The 23,872-nt window shown below is 47.1% G+C and overlaps 6 protein-coding genes across 6 annotated transcripts; 4 read left to right on the forward strand and 2 right to left on the reverse strand.

Moving 5' to 3' along the window:
* Positions 1 to 836: 836 nt before the first annotated feature.
* On the forward strand, positions 837 to 1,460 carry HD556DRAFT_1314377 (uncharacterized protein; the record flags this gene model as incomplete). The annotated part of the gene is made up of 3 exons (XM_041300920.1): positions 837 to 1,013; positions 1,080 to 1,399; positions 1,424 to 1,460. 3 exons carry the CDS (start codon positions 837 to 839, stop codon positions 1,458 to 1,460), a joined length of 534 nt encoding a protein of 177 aa, XP_041152741.1.
* A 765-nt stretch (positions 1,461 to 2,225) lies between these two features.
* On the forward strand, positions 2,226 to 5,473 carry HD556DRAFT_1450855 (uncharacterized protein; the record flags this gene model as incomplete). The annotated part of the gene is made up of 5 exons (XM_041307833.1): positions 2,226 to 2,275; positions 2,327 to 2,442; positions 4,134 to 4,274; positions 4,332 to 4,798; positions 4,850 to 5,473. 5 exons carry the CDS (start codon positions 2,226 to 2,228, stop codon positions 5,471 to 5,473), a joined length of 1,398 nt encoding a protein of 465 aa, XP_041152742.1.
* Positions 5,474 to 9,134: 3,661 nt separating this feature from the next.
* On the forward strand, positions 9,135 to 9,497 carry HD556DRAFT_1250143 (uncharacterized protein; the record flags this gene model as incomplete). Its single annotated transcript, XM_041298904.1, has 1 exon — positions 9,135 to 9,497. A coding segment is annotated over one exon (363 nt), but the record flags the coding sequence as incomplete, so codon positions are not given.
* A 7,097-nt stretch (positions 9,498 to 16,594) lies between these two features.
* HD556DRAFT_1450859 (uncharacterized protein) lies at positions 16,595 to 17,209 on the reverse strand (the record flags this gene model as incomplete). Its single annotated transcript, XM_041307834.1, has 1 exon — positions 16,595 to 17,209. One exon carries the CDS (start codon positions 17,207 to 17,209, stop codon positions 16,595 to 16,597), a length of 615 nt encoding a protein of 204 aa, XP_041152744.1.
* A 3,090-nt stretch (positions 17,210 to 20,299) lies between these two features.
* HD556DRAFT_1314382 (uncharacterized protein) lies at positions 20,300 to 21,895 on the reverse strand (the record flags this gene model as incomplete). The annotated part of the gene is made up of 6 exons (XM_041300921.1): positions 20,300 to 20,337; positions 20,431 to 20,501; positions 20,568 to 20,728; positions 20,784 to 21,590; positions 21,637 to 21,710; positions 21,751 to 21,895. 6 exons carry the CDS (start codon positions 21,893 to 21,895, stop codon positions 20,300 to 20,302), a joined length of 1,296 nt encoding a protein of 431 aa, XP_041152745.1.
* Positions 21,896 to 22,949: 1,054 nt separating this feature from the next.
* On the forward strand, positions 22,950 to 23,375 carry HD556DRAFT_1209383 (uncharacterized protein; the record flags this gene model as incomplete). Its single annotated transcript, XM_041296537.1, has 2 exons — positions 22,950 to 23,057; positions 23,109 to 23,375. Coding segments are annotated over 2 exons (375 nt in total), but the record flags the coding sequence as incomplete, so codon positions are not given.
* Positions 23,376 to 23,872: the final 497 nt, after the last annotated feature.

The raw sequence follows: 23,872 nt of genomic DNA on the forward strand, positions 1-23,872 counted from the left end.
TTGCCCATTCACATCGTCTTCCCTGACATGTTGGGCCAGTCCTACAAACTTGGGCGCCACACTGACGTGTTCTTGCTGATGCCTGACAACTCAGGTTCATTGGCCGTTACCAAGTTCGCCTGGACGCATTTGAACTTCGCCCTGGGGTCAGTACCTGCCGGTCCAGTGCCCACAGTGTGGGTGGAGTAACGCCTGGTGTTCTGTCAACATGCACAAAGATTACATCTTTGAATGCAAGAATGGCCAATGTAGGAAAAAGTATGTATTCTCACAACCACCTCATTCCAGGATCCTTTTGCCAGGCAAAAGACCTGGCTCCTGCTGGATTTCGGTTGTCTTGAGGCCCATGCCTAGTGTCCCTGATGAGGATGAGGATTAGGATACAATTATTTTGTCTTAGCTTTTTCGTACATCCCTTCATGTTTCATTTTTCTTCATCTTACTTGATTAGATACCCTCACCGCTCAATGGAAGTATAACGTGTTTTGGATCTTTTTACCTGATGTGAATTTGTCTATTATCTACACTGTCTAACTCCACTCAATGGAAGTATAATGTGCCTTTAATCTTGTTACTTGATGTGAATTTGACCGTCTCAATATATCCAATTTGATAATTGATTCAAGATAAACATTGCAGGTAGGCTGGTACAGGCGGTAGGAGGGTGGCTAGCCGAAATTAATTTGAACACCCATGTTTATCAACAATAACGTGTGACTTTTATGAAAAGTCACACGTTATTGTTGATAAACATGGGTGTTCAAATTAATTTCGGCTAGCCACCCTCCTACCGCCTGTACCAGCCTACCTGCAATTTTTATCTTGAATCAATTATGATGTCTACCGACTGGTCTATTGCCTTTAAGCCAATTCTCGACCTTCACTCTAAGGCCATTTTTGCTGCAGGTTCCTCATCTGTTGGAAAGCCTGTGGTGAGGAAGATTCGGAGGGCCTTACTAGCTGCTCAAGACGAGCAAGAGGAACCCATTGCCTTGCCTACTTCCTTGAAAAAGGTCACAAAATTTTTATACTGTACATGTATTTAGTTATCTGATGATATACATAAATATTACCTACAGGCAATAAAAGAATACTATGCCAAAAGTCTCAAAGACAAGGAAGAGGCAGACAAACGTGAGGCAGCGAGTCGCCAAAGAGAACCATCTTTCTATAAGAAACCCCTGTCTGAGTGGGACGTAGCACAGAAATTATTTAAGCAGGAGATCGACTCATATGACAAGGCCCAACAACAGAGTAAAGGCTTGGAGTATTCAATCAAGTACCGCACTGGGAATGCCAGGGAGTGGTTCAACAACATGACACCTTCACAACAGCAGGAGGTCAAGTTTGCCATGAAGAAATGGAATGAGGAGGGGGCACCAGAAGAAACTCAGGCAATGTAAGTTTTACTTCAAATCTACAGTTATTCCAGTCTAACACTTTGGCTTGAGATATCGTAAGAATAACCTCAAGAAAATTCTGGAAGATTTTGCAGAGCAAATTCAGCGCACCATTGTCATATCCCGTGTTCTGGGTCCGGACCTATCACACTCATCATTTCCGGATTTCCGGATCCGGCCGACTTCTATGTATTGTCCGGATCCGACCCGCGTCTAACTTCCGTGCCTTATCCCTTTGGTATTTCCCTTATCAGTTAGTACACTTTATTTTCCGTCCCTTATTCATTTCCGTCTTCATTTTACTAAGTTCCGATAAACTAGTGATAGTCGTCCCATATGTTTTCTCCATAGCTTTACATAGCCTCGCACTGCACTCACTGTTCTCCGTTATGTCCTCAGTAGTATATAAACCCTGTACAGTCTCTGTAGTTTCCTCAGTTCAAATATCATCTTAGACTCTGCTCATTACCTCCTCCGTCCGACTTGAGTTATCCTCTCGTCGACCTCCGCTCGTCTTAGGATTGATTCCTATAGACTTGTCACCTCCGCCTCTACCTTTGGTAGTCCTCCGCTGTTTCCTTTCTAGTTCGGACTTCGTCCGGATTAGTCTTATCTCTTGTTCCCAAACGTCCGCCGGAATTCCCGTGCATCGGACATCGCCCAACGCCCTCCGGACATCGTCCGGTAACCTTCGGACATTGTTCGACAGCCTTCAGAAGTTAGGGGCACGTACTCGGGTAAGGGGCACAGCGCACGAGCTGAAGCCAAGCCCTTCGGATCCGACCCTTGAGCACATTCTTAACAACCATGGGTTGTTGCATAGTAATGCTTGTTAGTCATAAGAAAAAAGCTAGTCAGACATTGTCCATCAGTCTGTAAGTCATCAAATCAACATGGAAATCTCAAGACTAACTAAACTACTATAGACACGAAACTACGCCTCAGAATGCCAAGAAAATTTTTTCTGTGAGCTCGAGTGGTATCAAGGAGTGGGCTGCAAATGGATTTGAATCCTTCGGAGAATGGTCTAAGACTGAATTTTGTATGTGTTTCATTTGATTTTAAATATCATGCTCACTGACTATTAAATTGATAGACCCTTCAGAGGATTCAGACCATGTGGTGTAGAGACTGACATCTCTATGGCCTCGTAGAGGTCTAATTTCCGATGCATGTTGAATGCTAATCATTATCTGAATCATTCCCTATCATATCCGACTCAATACGCACCAAACCCGAAAACATCGGACATCGGACATCGCATCAGACTATCGGACTTCACTTGTACTCGTCCTACCTATGTCCTGCCTCATTGCGCTAGCCCCCACTAGGTGCGTAGTTACTTGTTTTCCCATCGCTAACATTGTAGACCACATTATTACATGTCTGCAGCACCTCATGTCTTATTACATAGGACATCGGATCCGAAAATATTGCGCTACTACTTTCGCCTATAGGGTTCCGGACTTCTACGTATCTACATAAATACTGGACTCCCCATAGCATTACCATCATCCAAGTAGAGGGGAGCAGTTCCCCGACGCTTAGTGGTCAAACCCGATATTCGTAGTTCTTAGTTGATATTGCGAATATCATCGCTCTTTTCATTATCCGTATCAGTCATTGTTATTATTGCGCACACCGCTCGCTCTTCCGATGCTTGCTATAGCGTTACTATTAGTTTCCGACACCCCGAACCCGATGTAGAAACAACAATACTGAGAGGAACAAATGAATGCTCCAAACTGTATCTATAATGTTGTGAGGTCGCGCGTTGCCTAGTCTGCTATTCTTGAGAAGACAAGTACGTTCGACCCTAAAGGGGAAGCGAGTGCAGCAAGGTTCTAGGAGTAGGCGCTGAAGGCGCTACTGGTCAGCCAATGCGAAGTGCGAGAAAGCGCGCAGGTGCGCGCGAGGCGCGGGAAAGCGAAGGTACGCGCGAGGCGCGGGAAGCGCGCGTGAGCGGAGACAAGTGAGAGTAAGTGTGAGTTTGCTTAAGTGGTGATTAGATGAATAACAAGAGATACGAGCGCGAGGTGTCAAAGAATAGATTGCAACTATATTCTCTAGGTGGTAAGTGGGTAAGTGGGAGGTAGAGTCTAAGTTGGAAAAGTTCCCTAATAGTATGTAATGCTGGCGCTTATATACGGCGCCTAAGCGCTGTCACGCGGAGCCGAAGCGCTACCGAGTAAGGTATGTAAAGATATATGTATGTAAGTAAGGGTCCATGATATAAATAAAGGTGGAATGATATGTAAATAAGGGAGATGGAAATACACGCACTAGAGAGCTTGGTGGACAGTGGATGGATGCTTCCGGAAAGCTGGCGCTATAGGGCGACCAAGCGCGGGAAAGCGCGCGCACGTATACATCGTAAAGCGCGGGAATGGTGCGCGCATGGCGCGCGTTGCGCTCCCTAGTGAATACTGCCATATCACACCATGAGAGGCATGAGTCTCTACACCGAACCCGATAACCCGAAACCCCGAAAACATCGGACCCAACGCTTTTGCATCGGACATCGTAATTATACCTTTGGACATTGTTTCCCGTGCTCGGACTATTGACCCCACATCACTCACTTACCCCCAAGACTATTCCCAGACTGCAGACCCCTGGGTCGAACGCACTTGTCAGGCAAGTATAGCAGACTAGGCAGTGCAAAGACCACAACACAAATATAGATACAGTCTGGAGCTTCATTAGTTCCTCTCAGTATTGTTGTTTCTACAGCGGCTTCAGACTGTGAGGATGGACCTGTCTTACCTGAAATCATAGTAGATGATGAGGGGTATGCAAAACTTCCTCTTCGTGATGGTATTGGCCTCAAGGGCCAACACGAATTGATTAGAAGTATCTTTCATACTTCATACAGTAAGATCTAACATCTTCAATATGTGCATGACATTTGATTGACTCAATGGTTTGTAGAAGTCTGCACAGGTGGCTCTAGACCTGTACCTTGGGGCGTGATAACTGCCAGCCCGTCCAATTATTTGGAACCTGGTTCAGTTCCCACAGGATTTGTGGTCAAAGACCCTTCTCATATGAAGACAGAGGAGGTAAATCGTCTATGGATGCATTGGGAACGATGTTCTGCTACAAATCAGAAGCTAGTCGTCTTTATCAAGGCCAAGGATGCTGATATTCGGGTCACTGGGAAGTCCAAGACGAAAGTAGTGAGCACCCTAGACTTAGATGAAGAAGATCAAGGCCAGCCAGCTCCATTTGCCTCTCATTTCACAGAACGTACAATACAGCCGGCCACTCATGAGACAACACCAGATGATGTTGCCATCAATGACCGATACACATTTTTAGAAACCCTCAGTAAGAATGAAAACTACTTGGAGCTTGTGGACGCCACTAGGGACCTGGCAATATTAGCCAAACAGAATGTTAGTGTCACTTGGTGCTGTTTTCAATTTTATGGCTTATATGTCCAACAGCCAATTTCAGAGCGACACCAAGATTTGCCTACCTGGGCTGACTGGTCTTGGAATGAAAATTATCTTCCCGAGGACATTCACACCTCATATGCGACATTGATGGCCAGCTTAAACGAGCTACAGACCTGTCCAATCTCAGGGCTATCATCGGCAATGCCAGTAGTACTAGGAATTGGGCTCCTCTATAGGGAGTCTAAGTGTGTGATAGAGTATGAGGAAGACGAGGCTGATCCCAATACCTCTTTCTACCTACCTCATTCTGCTATTAATCTACAGTTCTTGGTCGCTCTGGATGAGGCTGTCTGGGAAGTCTTATTCTCAGTCGTTGGTCAGATTGAGAGGCTGAACAAAGAGAGACTCAGTGACGAGGTTGAGGATGAGGAGATGAGGATGGTGGTAGAGAAGGAAAGGCATGAGGTTGAGGAGAAGGATGTTGAGTCAGAGGAGAATGTAGTTGGGGGAGAAGAACAGCAGGAGCAGGAGGTTGAAGAGGTGGTGCAGAAAGGGAGAAAGAGAAAAATTAACCATGCTTCATCAAGTAAGTCCAAGAAGCCTAGGACTGAGCCTGTGGTTGGTAGATCAGGTAGAGCGAGGCAACCCTCTAAGAGATCCCAGAAGATATGATCTTGTATCCTCTATTGTCTTCATTGCTAGTCAATCTTGTACAGTAATTACATATGCTTGTCTAGACTCACGGGCTGCCTGGTGATAAGTTATGACTTGAGTATAAACTGGCTTTCCTCGCTCTATGTACATATATATTGGCCAGCCTGACTCCTACATAGGTGAATGCAGGACGGCCTGTATGCCAGTTTAATACCTGCAAACAGGCCAGCCTGGCTCCTACATAAGTAAATGGAGGAAGGCCAGTATGCTAGTTTGAGACTTACAAACCAGCCAGCCTGGCTCCTGCATAAGTAAATGCAGGACGGCCGGTATGCTAGTTTAATACCTGCAAACAGGCCAGCCTGGCTCCTACATAAGTAAATGCAGGACGGCCGGTATGCTAGTTTAATACCTGCAAACAGGCCAGCCTGGCCCCTACATAAGTAAATGCAAGACAGCCGGTATGCTAGTTTAATACCTGCAAATAGGCCAGCCTGGCCCCTACATAAGTAAATGCAGGACGGCCGGTATGCTGGTTTCATACCTACAAACTGGCCAGCTTCATGGCTACCCAAGTATATGTAGGGCAGCTGGTATGCTAGTTCAAGCTTACAAACTGGCCAGCCTGATGGCTACCTAGGTGGATGCATGATGGCTGGTATGCTAGTTCAAAACATACAAACTGGCTAGCCTTACCCATACATAGGTAGATGCAGGGCGGCCAATTTGCTAGATTAAGACCTACATACTGGCCAGCCTGGTTTCTACTGAGGTAGAGATATGGTTGGCCAGTATAATCTTAATCCCACATATTGGGCCACCCCACATCTGCCTATGTAGAAGAAAGGCTGGCCAGTTACAAATATAGATGTGAAACAGTCAGCATCCTAATACACCAGCAAGCCTTGATATTGGTACACCTACGGCCGGCAGTTGTCTTACATCTACTGGCTGGTCATGCTTTTACAATAGTATGGTAGTGTATTATACATGTGGACTACTACTATACAAGGCCGGCCAGCATGTATTCTACATAGACCGGTCAGGGACTGGCTGGCCATGATTCTACAGGGTTTTGGCACATCCGGGGCACTGGTTCTACATGGGAAATTGACTGAAGTATGTGACCCTTTGTGCGGTATGTTACTAGATCCACATCAGCTTCAGCTCATGTACATGTGTGATAGACGCCTGATTTTCTTGTCCCTAAAAAGGAGTCGGAGTTTTGGGCGCGTAGTCGCCGGTACCCATATATCACAATCATGTGCTTGGATTACCGACCTGAGATCGAGAGATGATATCCGTTCCTGCATTTTGGATGACCTGAAGTGAGTATTTTCGCATGAAAAAATATCATGAACTCAATCCATGCGCTCTAGATATTGGTCATGAAGCAGCTGCGCATGCTGAATTGCAAGAGATTGAAGAACTTCAACACGCATGCGCACCTTCTTGCTCTTTGCCTCTATTATCGAACTTTTCAAGTTGTATCATAGGAACACCAAAAATGGTGAGTGCAGAACCTTCAATTCACAACATAATGTTCGTGCAGTGGTGACAGGCATCAGTTTGCACAGCTGGAGGTGACATCTTGGTTGAGGATTCATGATTTGTACCTGGTGAAGATACAACACCACCCTGATTAAGACAAGACATGGAAAAAAATCGCTTCTTGGACCCGTACCAAGTGGCACCCCGAGTAGGACCCCAGAAATCAGCACTCAACAACGCGCTCAACAGCGCCGAAAATGCCAAAAGGTGTTTAAGCACACCTCTTAGGTCCCCATCAATACACCATTGTCACCTAGCAACACCCAGCCTATCTTCGATCACTGTGCTCATATGCTGGGGAATCACAGAAGTGCTAGCATTGGCGCGGGAAGCGCGCCCACACCCTGGACAAACTCTCCTACATACAGTCTCAATACTCGCAGAACTACCAGAACACCAATCATGCAAGGAACCATAGAAGCCACTCTGAACACAGTCAAGGACATCAAAAGCGGGAAAAAATTCCTCAAGTCCAAACTATTATGCCACGTCGACCAACCATTTACGTTAACTCATCTTATATCCGTCTTATTCCAGATTACGCAAATGTCAAGCTCAACGCCCGCCCCTGTGATATCCGCCACACGCGCAGTTGCCTTCATACTGAAAGAGCACATAGCCTGTGAAATTGCCGAAGCGGCCATGAAACAGATCTCTGAATCGCTCTCCACACGCCTAGTAGAACATGTAGTGGCAGCAATCTCGCCTCAAGTAGCCTTAGTACACTCTGCGTCTCAAGCCGTCAAAGACTCATTGGAGGAAACCAAAACGCTACACAACTTGATAGGCCACGAACATATGGAAAAGGAAGACAGTATCAAGACAGCAGCGGACCGCATAGAAGAAGCAGCAGACTCCCTATACTCCTCACTCAAATTATGCCAAAGCGACCTGAAAACTCTAACCCCTTCTCTAGATGCAGCACACGACAAAATCAACTCCCTGTATACCAAGATCTCTAACCCGCCCATGCAACAAGCCACTCCATTCCAACCCTCTTATAGTGCTGCCACTGCTAATCATCTCCCTCCCACAGTAGATCAAGCATTAGGACGTGCAGCCATTAAAGCACGCCAAGTACTGCTGGACCCGACACTGGGCGAAACCCTCTTTCCCCCGAACTCCTCCAACTACACTATAGCGGGAAAGCTCAAAGAAGTGTTAATCAAAGCAAGAGACAACATGACACCTCCAGGCAGCATCAGGGCGGTCACAACCCTACGAAACAGAGGAATAGTGGTAGAAATGGAGACGGAAGCACTTGCAAATTGGATTAAGAGTCCTGAAGGCAAAGCAGCCCTGGAGAGCAACTTAGACAAACCAGTATCGTTCCGACAATGCTACTACCCGCTAGTGCTTGAGTTCTTACCTATTTATCTCCAGATTGACCACGAGGACTTTATACGATCGATCAAACAAGAAAACCATCTCCCGCCATCTTCGATCACTTCTATACGCTGGATCAAACCACTCATGTGGCGAACCGCGGAACAATGGAAGGCATTTGCACTTCTCCAAATCGTCGACGTCCAAACAGCAAACAGCATCCTCCGTGAAGGCATCTGTATTGCCAATGAATGCATCACCGTCCGCAAAGATAAGAAGGAGCCCATACGGTGCGCGAAATGCCAAAAATACAATCACATTGCCAAAAACTGTAATGCGACTAACGACACTTGCAGCATTTGTGGCAACAACCACCGTACCTCCGACTGCAATTCATACCGGATGACAAGATGCGTCAACTGCCGCAGTCAACAGCATGCCAGTCGCAGCCGTCAATGCCCGGAATTCATCAAGAAATGCAAAGAAATAGACAAGAAGTACCCAGAGAATCGGATGCCGTTCCTCCCCACAGATCATGCATGGACTCAGGTCGTCCAGCACTCCAATCCTCCCAGAATGTCTGCTCCCCCGTCACCTCCCCCCCCCCCCTCTCAGCAACAACACAATGGAGGTCTGAAACAGATCCGCCAAACGACACTAACCTTCTCTAGCCAACAGAATCAGGACAGCGCGCCGTCCTCACACTCACAGGCCTCCCTCAGTCATCCCTACATCACAGGATCTGAGGACTCATTCAGAGACAGCACCCCACTCGACAGCACCCCTCCTTCATCCCCCCTCAATGTCTGAACACCCGAACGACACCAACGTTAGACTTCGTATTTGGCAGCAAAATCTCAACACATCCATGACGGCCCAAGCTTTGTTACTCAACAGTTCCTTCGCCACGAAATGGGACATTATGGTTATCCAAGAACCCTATATCAATTTCCTTCGTAATACTTGCGCCAATCACTGTTGGCATGTGATATATCCTTCACAGCACTATACTCACCCACAGCGACACTCTCGCGCTATCACCCTCATCAATACATCAATCAACACTAATTCCTGGAAACAGATCTTTTTCCTGTCATCCAACATTGTAATTATTCAACTTTCTGGCACTTACGGTTGCTGTTCTATTTTTAACATATATAATGATTGTAACTCGCAGGAAACACCAACAGCCCTTGACTCTTTCTTAGATCGAAACATAGCAACCATCCGCCCTTCCGAAAACGACAACATGCTATGGATGGGGGACTTTAACAGACATCATCCGCTTTGGGAGGACCCTCGTAACCGACATTTATTCAACTATATGGCTGCTAACCCATTGATAGATCTTATTGCGAACTATGGAATGATTCAACTCCTCCCATGTGGCATTCCCACCTTGCAATCATTAGCAACAGGGAACTGGACTCGCCCGGATAACGTACTAGGCACGGAACTTCTACTTGACACGGTGGTATCATGCAACACAGACCCGAGTCTACGTGGCCCAAAGATGGACCACGTCCCCATCAAACTTGTACTGGAACTTGTAACTCCGAAAGTAGCAGAAGTCCCGCGCAAGAACTGGCGTGACGTTGATTGGGAAAAATTTAACGAGCATCTTAGACAGCTCCTAGCCTCATTTCCTCCTATTCCGATTGCAACTGATGCTGAATTCTAACAGGCTGCAGAACGACTCACCCAAGCAATAACTGACACCATCGACGTCAAAGTTCCAACGTCTAAACCTTGTCTGCACTCAAAACGCTGGTGGACTCAGGAGCTCACCAATCTCCGCAGACAAGTAACTGAACTTAGCAGGACTGCATACACTATGAGAGGCCTACCTACTCACAACTGTCATGCTGAACTCAAAGCGCTCAAGAATCGTTACACGAAAGAGATTGAAGATATGAAGCAACAGCACTGGACCGAATGGTTAGAAGATATAGAGGGAAATGACATCTGGACCGCCAACAGGTACATCACCTCGGAGCCCAAGGATGGGGGAAAAACGAGAATACCAACGCTCAAGGTCAAATGTCCGGACGGCACTTCAATAGAAGCCAACACCAACCAGGAGAAGAGTCACCTTATAGCTGAGTCCTTCTTTCCACCACCTCCCACTCACAGTTCTGTTCCCATAGACACCATCTACCCTGAACCCGTTGAACGCCACTCACCATTCACCCAAGCCGAAATCACCCATGCCATAGTCAAACTCAGTGGATTCAAGGCGCCCGGACCGGATGGAATATGTAATATAGTGTACAAACAATGTGCTAACCTTCTAGTTCCTTATTTCAGATATCTCTTCAACGCTGTAATCACCCATCGTACATATTTTGCGCCTTGGAAAAGTTTCACGACGGTGGTCCTCAGGAAGCCGGGAAACCCGGATTATTCAATCCCGAAAGCGTATCGACCGATAGCGCTCCTCAACACCATGGGCAAGCTATCAACCGTGGTAGTGGCTGAACGACTCACCTACACGCTAGAACACCATCAATTGTTGCCTAACACCCATTTCGGAGGCCGGCCAGGATGCTCAACAACGGACTCTCTACACCTACTCGAAGATACTGTCAAGCAAGTGTGGCGATCACACAAAGTCGCATCCGCACTCTTCCTAGATATAGAGGGCGCATTTCCCAATGCAGTCACCAAGCAACTCCTCCATAATATGCGCATCCCTGGTGACATTATTGACTTCACTGAATGAGTACTGACAGGTAGGCAGACTCAACTGCGTTTCGATGACTATACTTCCGACTGGATCCCGATCAATAATGGAATTGGCCAGGGAGACCCCCTCTCCATGATACTGTACATCATATACAGCTCCGATCTAGTAGATGTCGCCAAAGCACGAAGACTGCAGTGGAAGGGCATCAGTTCAACAGCCCCCGTGAACACCTGCCAGAATATCTACGTTACAACTCACTTCCTCTTAGCATATCCACCCTCATAGCAGCACACCGTCAGTCAACACACGCACGCTGGAGAAGAATCTGGCGCAAGTCGCCCCGTCACAACTGAATTCATAGAATAGACCCAGAAGTCCTAAATTGTGCATTCATCAAGCTAACGACAGCATTTCCCAAACGGCTAACGGGTGTCTACCTCGCACTTCGATCACAGCACATTCCCCTCAACCAGCACCTTCATCGAATCGGCAAGCACCCGACTCCATTGTAACGAGACAACAATGGCTGAATACTACTCGAAGTAAGTAATCAGCAATATAATAATGTTGTGGTCTGCACGTCCTAGTCTGCTATACTTGAAGACAAGTGCGTTCGACCCGAGGGGTTCGCTGTAAGGTATTAGAATGATTAGTTATATAAAAAGGAAGATAGTCCAAAGCGTGGGAAACAAAGTCCGAAGGTAAAAACGTCGGGTCCGATGTTTTCAGGTTTCGGGTTAGCGGGTGTCGTCGGGTTACCTCAGATTAGCGTCGGGAATGTAATGAATGTCGAGGATAGTAAATGGCGGGTTACTATCAGTGTTTTCAGAGTGTATCGGATAATGAAAGGATGATATTTGCGGAATTCAGCGAAGAACTACGAATATCTAATGACCTCCTCCTACTTGGAGGTAGAAAGGTAAAGGTAAGTAGGAGGTATGCAAAATATATAGTGTCTATGTAGAATTTCGGAGCACTATAGGCGAAAGTAGTAGCGGTAATTTTCGGGTCCGATGTCCTATGTAATAAGACATGTGGTACTGTGGACATGTAATAACACGGTCTACAGTGTTAGCGATGTGAAAACTGATAGCTGCGCACCTAGTGGGGATAGATATGACAGGACAGGACATAGGGAGGACAAGTGTGCAGGAAAATATCGGGTCCGATGTGCGGGAAACGTCGGGTCCGTCGGATTAGCGGATAAACATTGGATTGAGCGGATAAGTGTCGGATAACATTGGGAAGTGATTCGAGTGTTTGACATGCATTGGGAATTAGCTGAATACGTGCTCAGCGCAAGCCTGAGTGCTACACCGTCCTGCCCACACTGTCCAGGAGTGAATGAGACAGTCGCCCATTACATACTGGACTGCCCACAGTATCGCAGAGAACATCACGTCCTCACTACAGCCTTGGGTAGAAAGGCATCATTGCTCCCATACCTTCTGTCAGACGCAGGGGCAACCCCCCATCTCACCCGCTACCTAAACACGACAGGATGACTAAGGAAAACCTACGGTGAACTCCCGCTACCTCATGAACCTCCAGACTAATGTAGCACACTCCATCCCCCCCCCTCTGTAGAAGGCACCCTAGAACAGGTGAACACGCTGGATACCACACGCCATTCCACTCTCAAACGCTCACACTGTACCATCAATCCCCATCATCAAACTGTATTATAATGTACAACTAATCACTCGCTACATGGAATCCCTATCAAGAGGAACGCAAGAATGAATGTCAGAAGGCCCTCACTGCGCACACAAAGGACCACCCACATTTTACTTGCACAAACCCAATGATTCCTGTACCTGCTCGCCATAGGCGACCGAGTACGCATATATAAATGTTAATTGTTAGCATCCCATCCTCATGCACTGACACAAAGGTCTTATCTATAAACGGGTGGCACATCTAAAACGGCCGGTGGGAACGGCAGACTGGTGGAGGTACACCTCACACCAGGGCATTCACGTACCCGGTACTTCACAAGGGACACAGGGGTCCCAATAGATTAGACTAGACAGAATTGTCCTACATAGAGCTCCCCTCTGCAAAGGACAGAAATGGAATTTTTAAATAAAATAAAAAAAGACATGGAAAAAGAAGACTTCAGGCTTTGGAGTGCTGTTATAACTACAAGAAGCCAAGGGTATCCAGGAAATGGCCACTCTGGGGCAAATAGTTCGGGGCGGACTCTGGGGCCAGAGTTCGGGGCATGTGACCTTTTCAGTCGGAGTTTTAATTCACGAGGCTGACATTGCACGTAAGCAATTATGTCAATGCGCCGCCCCCCTAAGCTTGCCTCCTCACCCCTGCCTTGTTGCCGCGCCCACCACCTGCCTCGTTGCCCCCCTGCCTTGTTGCAATGTCGGCGTCCTTGCCAACAGGTGCAAGCCCACCCAACATCGGCTCACTTTTTGACTCGGTACTCCGTCATCCATTGCTTGCTGACCTCCCATTCAACAGCCTCACCTCCTTCCTTAGCCGCGCCAAGATCCTCAAGGAGGATATCCTGTAGCCTCAGCCACACCACGTCTCCATCTTCTGTGCCCCTCCTTTTCTTCCAGCAAGTGTCGCCAGCTTCCTTGCAGCCTCTTTGGACATGCCGCCAGAGGCAGTTGAAGTCCTATGGTCCTTGGTGAAGGACATCGTGTGGGAGCTCCCGAGTAGCACTGAGGCGAGCGCAGATGACGAGACCGCATTCAGGATTTATGGCCACAAGCTAGGACTTAGTACTTTTTTTTTTCCTTCATGAATTGTGCTGATGTGATATGAACAGCAAAATGCACGCTATACCCTCCCATCAAGATTTGCACCAACCACGAGTGTGCGGCATGGCAGTGCAGATCACTGCTGAAGAAGGAGGAGCCACGCCGTATCGTCTTGTTCACTCACAGCGAGGGTGCGAAGCCTAAGTGCATGCTTCAGGTGCTAAGTATGATGAAGAGTGCAATACCAACTACCAGGCCAACTATAGCGTCAATGGGGCCGTCCGAACATACTACCGAGGCATGCCGCAGTACATACAGGTCACCGATCATCAGTTCGTCGAGCTGCAACTTGCCATGCACTGGATGGATCTGATGCAGATCACGTACGTCTTTTCATTTACTTCTCGTGGTGCCGTCATTGACTTAGTATGATATTCGCTAGTGTATCGGCAACGAACTGCACCAACCTATACGCAATCGCCCAGACTTGTCATGACCTTGGCGACAGTGATGATCACTGGCAGTTCGGCAATGCTCTGACGACAGAGCAAGTCTGGAATTGCTTCATGCTTCTTGCCCTGCTTGACGATCATCAACGACACAATGAATCACTTGTTGTGCCTCACGACGGTGACCAGAAAAATCGATTCACGGGCGCCATGTATGTGCGCAACGCTCGGATCGTGCTTCAAGGACAGGACGAGCTCCCTCACACTTGTCTCAGGTGCATGCGCATCATCAAGTCACCAGATGGTGGCCTGCACCACACTGAGGTCATTGTTACCAATGGCGTGACTGTCGGACGCCCTTGTTGCGCTATTCCACGGTGCAAAAACCCTCTTGACAACAATTGGCTTCGATTCTGTGCCGAGCACCATCACCTTGAGGCTGTCTGTGCTGTCAACGGCTGTGATCAGCCAGTCGTGATTGATATTGAGACCGGACGAAAGCGCAAGGCATGCGACGACCCAGTTCATCTCCGCATGGAAGCTGTCAACATCAACTCGTCATGCCACGGAAAGAGCAAGACTCAATGTCAGAAGCTCTCCAAGTTAAACGATGCTATCACTGTCCACCTCCCCGCGACTTCAACAGATGACGTCCCTCTTCAAGATGTTGAAGAATGGTACGAGCACGATATGGCCTCTGGTGCTGTGCGTCTTCGTCAGGCAGCCACAACAACCTCAACGGGAGTATCGGATCACCCTGTTGCGTCCGATTTGGATGCTGATGGGTGTAGCACCAAGGACACTCCACTTAAACTCAAGGCTACCTTCCGTCGTCAGCGTACGAACAACGAACAGCTTGTTGTTCACCCATGTGGAGTCATCTGTGGCCGTGGCACAATGTACCACCACGAGGCTGTCTCAAACGTGCTGGTAAGTTCAAGTCTCGCTATCGGAGAACTCGTGCTGACCAGAGTTTCGCAAGATCATGATCAAGAAAATGTTTACCCTCCCACGCGCTCGTAAACCCCAGCATATGATTTACGACTCCAATTGTAACACATTGTGTGAAGTGGAGAAGCGCAATATCACATTCTTTGAGGGGATGGGCATGTGTGTAGACACCTTCCATCACAAAACGAAGCACAAGGCTAGTGATACGCTCTGCCGTGAGCGCTGTGACATGAAGGCATACCCTGAACTCCTCGATGACAATGGGAAGTACTATTTCAACTCATCAATTGCGGAGCAAACAAATGTTTGGTTTGGCCGTTTTCATAATATTTGTCGAGAGATGACACCAGTTAAGTATGACTTTTTTCTTGATGAAATGATCCTCCGTTGAAACCGTATGACTGTTGCTACCCTTCGCATACAAGGCAAACTTCCTCACCATCCACCTGTTTAATTACCTCCCAATATATAATATTTTCGTTAGTACCAATGCTGGAAACTTTGAGTTCGAGAACACGACGGTCAAGGTAGGTTTTCATACGAGTCACATTCATAATAGCTACTTTGCATTAACAAAGAAAATGTAGCTAGCTAAGAACCCTTTTCCTCCTGCTATCCAACTTGAATGCCGATGATGTTCGGATAGTTTAGTGGGCGAAGGATTGGATCAGTGCGGTCACTGATCCAATCCTTCGCCCACTAAACTATCCGAACATCATCGGCATTCAAGAGCTAGCTACACCTATACTGTAGGGTATTGAAAATGTTTTCTTTGTTAACCGAAGAAAACATTTTCAATACCCTGCAGTGTAGGTGTCAAAACCACACTGATCCAAAATTGTTTATGACCCCTTTTTGGATCAGTGTGGTTTTGAAGGTGCTCAAAGATCTTGATCCTCCTTCAGGGGTTCTTCAAGAAAATGTAGCTAGCTACACCTATACTGTAGGGTATTGAAAATTTTTTCTTTGTTAACCGAAGAAAACATCTTCAATACCCTACAGTATAGGTGTAGCTAGCTCTTGAATGCTGATGATGTTCAGATAGTTTAGTGGGTGAAGGATTGGATTGGTGTGGTTTTGAAGGCGCACTGATCCAATCCTTCGCCCACTAAACTATCCGAACATCATCGGCATTCAAGTTGGATAGCAGGAGGGATATGTAGTCCTGCACTCGCATTGAGAGAAGCTGTTATGAATGTGATTAGAAATGCCCTTGACATACTGACCCAAAGACGTTTATGCTGCGCTGCATCTTTGATGGGGCGGTCATAATGTTTTCATAAAGACAAATCAATTGATAGCTAGTTACATGAGAAGTGTAGTATGTAGTAGGTAGCAAAGGCAATCAGACAAACCAAGAAGCACATCGAGGAACAGATGAGACAGAGACAATTGCGAGACAAATGCAAATGAGAATAAGTAATGAGTGACTGGCATAATGAAGACATGATGAAAATTACTTCTGCCCACTACGTTTCTTGCTGCCCAGACCCAAGGCAGCGCGCCGTGCTGCAAGGTAGTTTGCCCAGAGGCCATCTTCAGTGCATCCAGTGAGTTTGTGTGTCTCGAGGACAGTCAGTTCTGTCTCGCGCCATGCCTTGTGATTATCATGGTATGTGGTCTTGACAAATGGAGTGTCACCAAAGATCAGACGAAAAAGCTGCTCCTGGCCATAGAAGCCGTGAAGCTTTTGGATGGCCATCTGCTGAAAGCCAACGGCCATATCAACCATGTACATTCCATGTGGCCACCTCTGTCGTGGCTTGGCCAGGTCGTAGATCGGAATATGAACAGGAATGACGCGGAGAGCTGGCGCAGGAATGATGCGCAGCATTGACTCGACGGATGAGGATGATGATGACATGATGAGCGGTGGCATTGGCGACATTGAGCTAGTGAGACGAGCATCGAAATCATTGTCTGAGTCGGATAGTAGTTGAGTGGGGAATAGTGGTGGGGTAGTGAGATGGCGGCGTTTGCCCAAGGTGGGTTTTGGTGTGAGCTGCGTGTCATCAATGATCTCAACGTCCGACGAGGAAGCAGCAGCGGATGCCTGTCGCTGCTTGTTCATCACCTGTTCATGGCAGGGTGATGCATAACCATGGCTAACTACAGGTATTTTGGTTATGCATGGCTGTTGCTAATCCCCAGACCCATGTATTTTATGCATAATGGTGCCTGCACCTCATTGATCCTTCCCACAATATTTCCACACCTCATAGCTTCGCATTTTTGGCCACCTGCCGTGGGAATTACCCCACAACACCCAAAACATTACCCAATATGTTATACCCCACAATTTCAATTATTCCCACACCCTCCCCACTTCACTAGGGTTCGGGATAAAACTATTCGGGCAAATATTAGCAAGCTTTTTAGCCAGGTAGGCCTGGGGGTCTTATTAACTAGCTGCTTTTTAGCTGCTTTTTAGCCAGTCACGTGACACCGCTTTTTAGCCAGCTAAGAAGTCGCTAAAAACTCTGGCTAATTAGCCAGCACAGAAAAGACATAGCTAGCTAAGGCCATTCTGTTGGCCACTCGTCATCACCACTATCAAGCACCTGTATCTCCTCAGCCCTACCCTTACCCTTATTCCTCCCTGCGCCGTCAGGAGCCGAGTCAGCCAACACCACAAGGAACCCATCAACACTCAAGTCTATCTCAGGTTCTGCATCGAATTCAATGTCGTCGAGTGTCGTGGAAATCACTGTCATTGGTGTCGTTGAAGTTGGTGGCATGAGATGGTGGCTGATGCTCGGTGTGGTCGTGTACCTCGATGGTATTCATAAGGCTCGTTGAAGGTGCAATGCACAGGCAGGGGCTTATAGCCTCACATCAATTGCTGTAAATTTTTAAAACATTGTATGGCAATAAATGGTAACTAGTCAATAATATGTCAGTAGAAGCTAGCCGGTGGGTCGACTTAGAGAGTCATTAACATTATTAGCCATGTGATTTTGGGGGAGAAGTTATTAGCAGGCTATTAGCTAGTTAATAACAGGCTAATTAGCAAGTGGCTAATTAGCAAGGAGTTTTATCCCGAACCCTACACTTCACTGCAGCTTCACCACCACACCACAACAGGTCCCCCTTTATATACAAGTAGTTTAGTATATATGTGTACAATATAATATAATAGACTGCTTTTTTTGTTTGTTTGTGTCACTGCTCCTCCTCCAGGAGCAATTCAACATAGGGTAGGATACAGAACACTTTCGCATTTTTGCCCCTTTGGTGGGGAAGTGTTCTATTATATTCAGAACATGTTTAGGAGTATATATGAAGATATTTCCATCTTTATTTGACCCCCTGAAGCGCCCTACATCAATAGATATAGCACATATGCAAGAAAACACAGAATATGTTCTCATTTAATTATTTCTGGGTGGACAGAGAAGCCCAGGACCATAGGACAAGACCTTGTTGTGTGGTGCATCCCCCCTCTCCTGGTGGTTCACCCCCTGTGAAAATTTTTCCTGAAGGACCGGACCTTAATTGAGGTGAGGGCTCTATTTCTATGTACACTTGGAGTAGATACATCATATAGCTGGCCCAGGACACACATAGGATCTTGCTACAGGAACAAAAACATAGAAAATCCCACTTTTGATACTTTTGATGTTTTTGAGTGCCTTACTCTTGCATAAATAATCCAGCCTGATCATATATCATTAGCATAGCATATATACTTGCTTTATATGACACAGATCAGCTCAAAATAGGCTGAAGATTTGGCTAGTGTGGATGCTTGCTATTTCTACTGATAAGGAGCCTATACTTTCAAAACATCGAAATTTAATAATCAGACACCTGGAGTAGATTTCAAATATATTCAGTATCATATGTTTACATTTACAAAACAATCTATCAAGAATTGAGTGCTGAGGAAGTGAAATAGATAAGAAATTGAGTGTGGGAAAGTTCAAAGACCCAAAACATCGAAAATGGTCAGTTGGGTAGTAGTAGGACTTTAATACTGAGTTAACTCAGATATACACCACATCCCTTCCACCACCCTCCAACCTCAGGGCAGTATGTAGTATAGGTTCTTTAGTAGTCTACCATGTATCCTACATATTTTCAATGAAATATCTGACCTGTACCATATATAAATGTGATTTTGTGTACAAAGATGTCAATTGTCACTTTTCACACATATGTCATTTTACTTGTCATTCAGTCAGTCCTTCATGGATCTTTCTAAAACTTCAGATTCATTATCAGGGACATATAAGAGAGGTATTACAGGTCTCTGATTATTTATCACAGGCTTGATTACTATGTAGGATTCTTATCAGTAGAAATACCCCCTATACATCAGATATCACATTTGCGCCCTATGTGGGGCTGATCCTTGGCATAGAACATATGTGGGAATGTACTACTGATTATATATGAGCAGAACTGGTCATTTATGCAAGAGTAAGGCACTCAAAAACATCAAAAGTATCAAAAGTGGGATTTTCTATGTTTTTGTTCCTGTAGCAAGATCCTATGTGTGTCCTGGGCCAGCTATATGATGTATCTACTCCAAGTGTACATAGAAATAGAGCCCTCACCTCAATTAAGGTCCGGTCCTTCAGGAAAAATTTTCACAGGGGGTGAACCACCAGGAGAGGGGGGATGCACCACACAACAAGGTCTTGTCCTATGGTCCTGGGCTTCTCTGTCCACCCAGAAATAATTAAATGAGAACATATTCTGTGTTTTCTTGCATATGTGCTATATCTATTGATGTAGGGCGCTTCAGGGGGTCAAATAAAGATGGAAATATCTTCATATATACTCCTAAACATGTTCTGAATATAATAGAACACTTCCCCACCAAAGGGGCAAAAATGCGAAAGTGTTCTGTATCCTACCCTATGTTGAATTGCTCCTGGAGGAGGAGCAGTGACACAAACAAACAAAAAAAGCAGTCTATTATATTATATTGTACACATATATACTAAACTACTTGTATATAAAGGGGGACCTGTTGTGGTGTGGTGGTGAAGCTGCAGTGAAGTGGGGAGGGTGTGGGAATAATTGAAATTGTGGGGTATAACATATTGGGTAATGTTTTGGGTGTTGTGGGGTAATTCTCATGGCAGGTGGCCAAAAATGCGAAGCTATGAGGTGTGGAAATATTGTGGGAAGGATCAATGAGGTGCAGGCACCATTATGCATAAAATACATGGGTCTGGGGATTAGCAACAGCTATGCATAACCAAAATACCTGTAGTTAGCCATGGTTATGCATAAATATGACAGCATAGCCTGTGTTCATCTTGCGCAAACTATCACGCTCACCTTTCATGTTGAAGCGCATGTGTGTGGGGCGAGCCACCAGCTTTGAGGACTTGAAGAGATCATCGAAATCACTGCAGTCGGTGACACCGTGGCATCAAACGAAGATATGACACTGTGAGTCAAGGGTGAAGGGGTACGTGAGCGCAGAAGGAATCCACCGCATGAAGCGTTCCTCGAAAATGTCGATCTTGAGGATATTGTCGCCAAGGGATGCAACAAGGGCAAGATTGTCTGAGAGCTGGTACTGAGGGAAGTACGGGCAGTGCATGACCCATTGCATCAGCACAGGCGCATTGTCCTAGGTAACCATTGAGTAGTAAGTGCCACAAACACAAACCTAAGAACCAACTTACTGCATCAAACCAGTACAGCACAAAGCACTGTTTGGCTTTCTGTTCCATCTCTTTCTGACGACCTGCCACCCTCGTGCTCTCAATCTCCTCGCATGCACGCATATTTAAGTCACCTGCCCACAATGGGTCAAGTTGATCAGTGACGCGGGGGGGCTTTGATGGAGTGTGGATCGGGAACGTGTGCTTGGCAGAGGCATCATCATTCCAGGAGAGCGTCAGAAGACAAGGGGGTTGTGACAGGGGGGGTAGACTAGCCTGAGGCTGCTGTGATGGCGCGGGTGGTTGCATAGGAGCCATCAAGATGTCATGGAACGATGGGAATACGGGCTGGCCACCAGCACCAGCAGACTGGAGTGCATGTTGAAGCACCCTCAACCCATCATTCATCTCAGCCCCAGCATCGAGTGACGAATCGTGCCAGTGGGTCTCCAAGTCAGCAAGATTATCCTGGTCAAATCCCCAATCCCAATCCTGCTGTATGTCAGCCTGAGGGTGCTGGTTGTCTGCGCTATCAGTGACATGCACCGGACATCCCCCATCCTCAGTAGTGCAATGGGTAAGACACTTTCCATGTGGGCATTGCATCGCATGAGCTTGGCGACAGAAGGCACCAATGCATGGGGCACCTCGCTTGCATGACTTCTTGCTGTTAGGTTGCAGCTGAGAACTCAAGGCTAGAGGCTGTGTTGAAGGGAAAGGAGCTGCAGAGGCTGCGCCAAGGGTAGGAGAACCTCCAGGGATGAGAGCCATGATATCTGGATGCAAGAGAAGCTGAGGGAACCAGCGGAAGAAGGCACAGGATCCATGCTGACAAGGAGCATTGACATGATGACCGACGGCTCAATATACGTACCCTAGCCATTGGCTTTCCTGAGTTCCCGCTCTTATCACTCCGACAGATGGTAAGCGGAAGAGCGCCTCCACAGACTGTACAATCATAGGTAAAACCAATCGGGGATTGACGCACAGCTAAGCTGGCAAGGAACGCGATATCTGCTTGCTGTAAGGAAGACATGGGCAAGAGGGGAGAGTGGGCGGGCAGGTGGGTGGGCAAGAAAGACGGGAAGGCAAGGTGAGGTGAGATGGGCAATAAGCACGAGCAACCACAACATGCTCCATTTGGATTGGAGCATCAAAACAGAGTGCCATCTGCATGTGGCGGGCAGGACGATGGGCGCGCAAGTAGGCATCCATGGCGGGATGGCGGGCGCGTGAGTAGGCATCCATGGTGGAAGGAATGCTGGCAGGAGGAGGTTAGGAGGAGAGGGTGAGTATGTCCGAATGGAGTTTAGAACATTTCAAGCTCCGCCTGGGTCAGCCGCACTTGCCGAAGGGCCCCCGAACTCTCACCCCGGAGTCCGCCCCAAACTTTGGCCCCGGAGTGGTGTAACGCTCGTCAAAAGCCAACATCTACTCATTGATGTTGGCAACCGATATTCCTTCTCATCACACTCTTTAGTTACTCATTTACCTTCGTTCCATCGTTTTCCATAGCATTCTTACCCTACAGTATATAAACCGAAGTATATCTACTTGTAGGGCAGTTGATCTTTCACCCCTGAATACATCTTAGTTTGGACAGTTATCTCATTCGAGCCTCTAAGTCTATTCGACTCTATCGACTCTACCGTGTGAACGTTCCAAGAACGCCACAAGTGGCCAGATCCCAGACATTCTGAAGAAGCCTGACTTGTTATTTTTCAAACTTCCCAGGGCTCTCAATTGTATACTCACAGCTTTGCTTGAATCCAACATCCTCATGTCACAAGCATCAGGCATCGACGACACTGAGGATCGGCACACCCACAACGAGGAGCAGCTTCCCCCGCAACTTGAAAATGACACCGTAGGACCCATCGAGGAGTAAGTTGCGGTGTCCTGAAGTCTGCCTGCCATCTGACAGCAAGACAGGCTTCCCCAACCGTCAGAATCTGACATACAGTCAATCATTTTCAATCTTGCACCAGACTGTGGCTTAACTCCGTCAACGTCGACCAAGCTCCTAAACTGTCCCAGTGAGGCGCAGAACGATCAGCCAACTCTAAGCGAATTGTGAGCGAAAAATAAGCCGGGTGATCGCAGCTGATGACACCTACACGCAGAACAAATGTCATGAAGCAAGTATTGAATGTTCTCCAGGAATCGACGATTGCGTCCAAAAGTGGCAAGGACAATCGGTCTCGTTTTTGGTGGGTGTACAAAAGAGTCGCTGAGGAGCATGACGGCGAGTTTCTCGAGCGATACACTGGCGACATGGACATCGTCTTGGTCTTCGTAGGTTTCACGTGCCTATCTTTGACTCGTTTGAGACTGATTTTTGGTCAGTCCGGTCTTTTCTCAGCTGTCAGCACGTCCTTTATAGTGGCGATGGAGCCCAATCTCAGTCCCAACCCCAGCGACACCACGAATGCCCTTCTGAAGCAACTCGTGCAGATCGGACTTGGCAACCTCACTGCAGCAGGCTCCACACCCGCAGACCCAGCATCTACATGGTCGCCGACTGCGCCAGCTCTGAGGATCCAAATGGCCGCATATGCAAGCTTGTCCATGAGCTTGCTAGCAGCATTCAGGGCCATGCTAGGCAAGCAGTGGCTCGGGTACTACAAGTCGAATAGATATGGTCGCGGTTCGCAAGAGGAACGAGTGAAGCGCAGGCAGGAAAAGTTCGACGGCCTCATCACTTGGTATTTCGATGCTGTCATGCAGTCCTTTCCCGTCTTGCTTCAGATCTCCCTTCTTCTCTTCGGGATCGCGCTCGGCACCCACATGTGGTACGAGCAGCCCAGCATCGCTTGGGTGATCATTTCCACAACGGTCTTCGGATTTCTGTTTCATTCGCTGACCGTGATGGCATGTTTGATATCTCCCGCCTGTCCATTCCAGACGCCGATGTCGACGGTGTTGCATATGTTGCACATCGACAGTAAGGCCATTTTGTCAATTTTGATGGTCATTCGATCTCAATCAATATTTCAGGAGTTCTACACTTGATCTTCGAACCGGCCTCCAGGTATTTCCTGCGGCTCGTGATGTCAGCGCACGGTGAGCTATGTTCTCTTAGGTATGCTCGTATTTTGACCGTTTCGTGT

The sequence above is a fragment of the Suillus plorans genome (assembly GCF_016647745.1).
Source record: "Suillus plorans strain S12 chromosome Unknown HD556scaffold_114, whole genome shotgun sequence".
In the NCBI taxonomy this organism is placed as follows: Eukaryota; Fungi; Basidiomycota; class Agaricomycetes; order Boletales; family Suillaceae; genus Suillus; species Suillus plorans.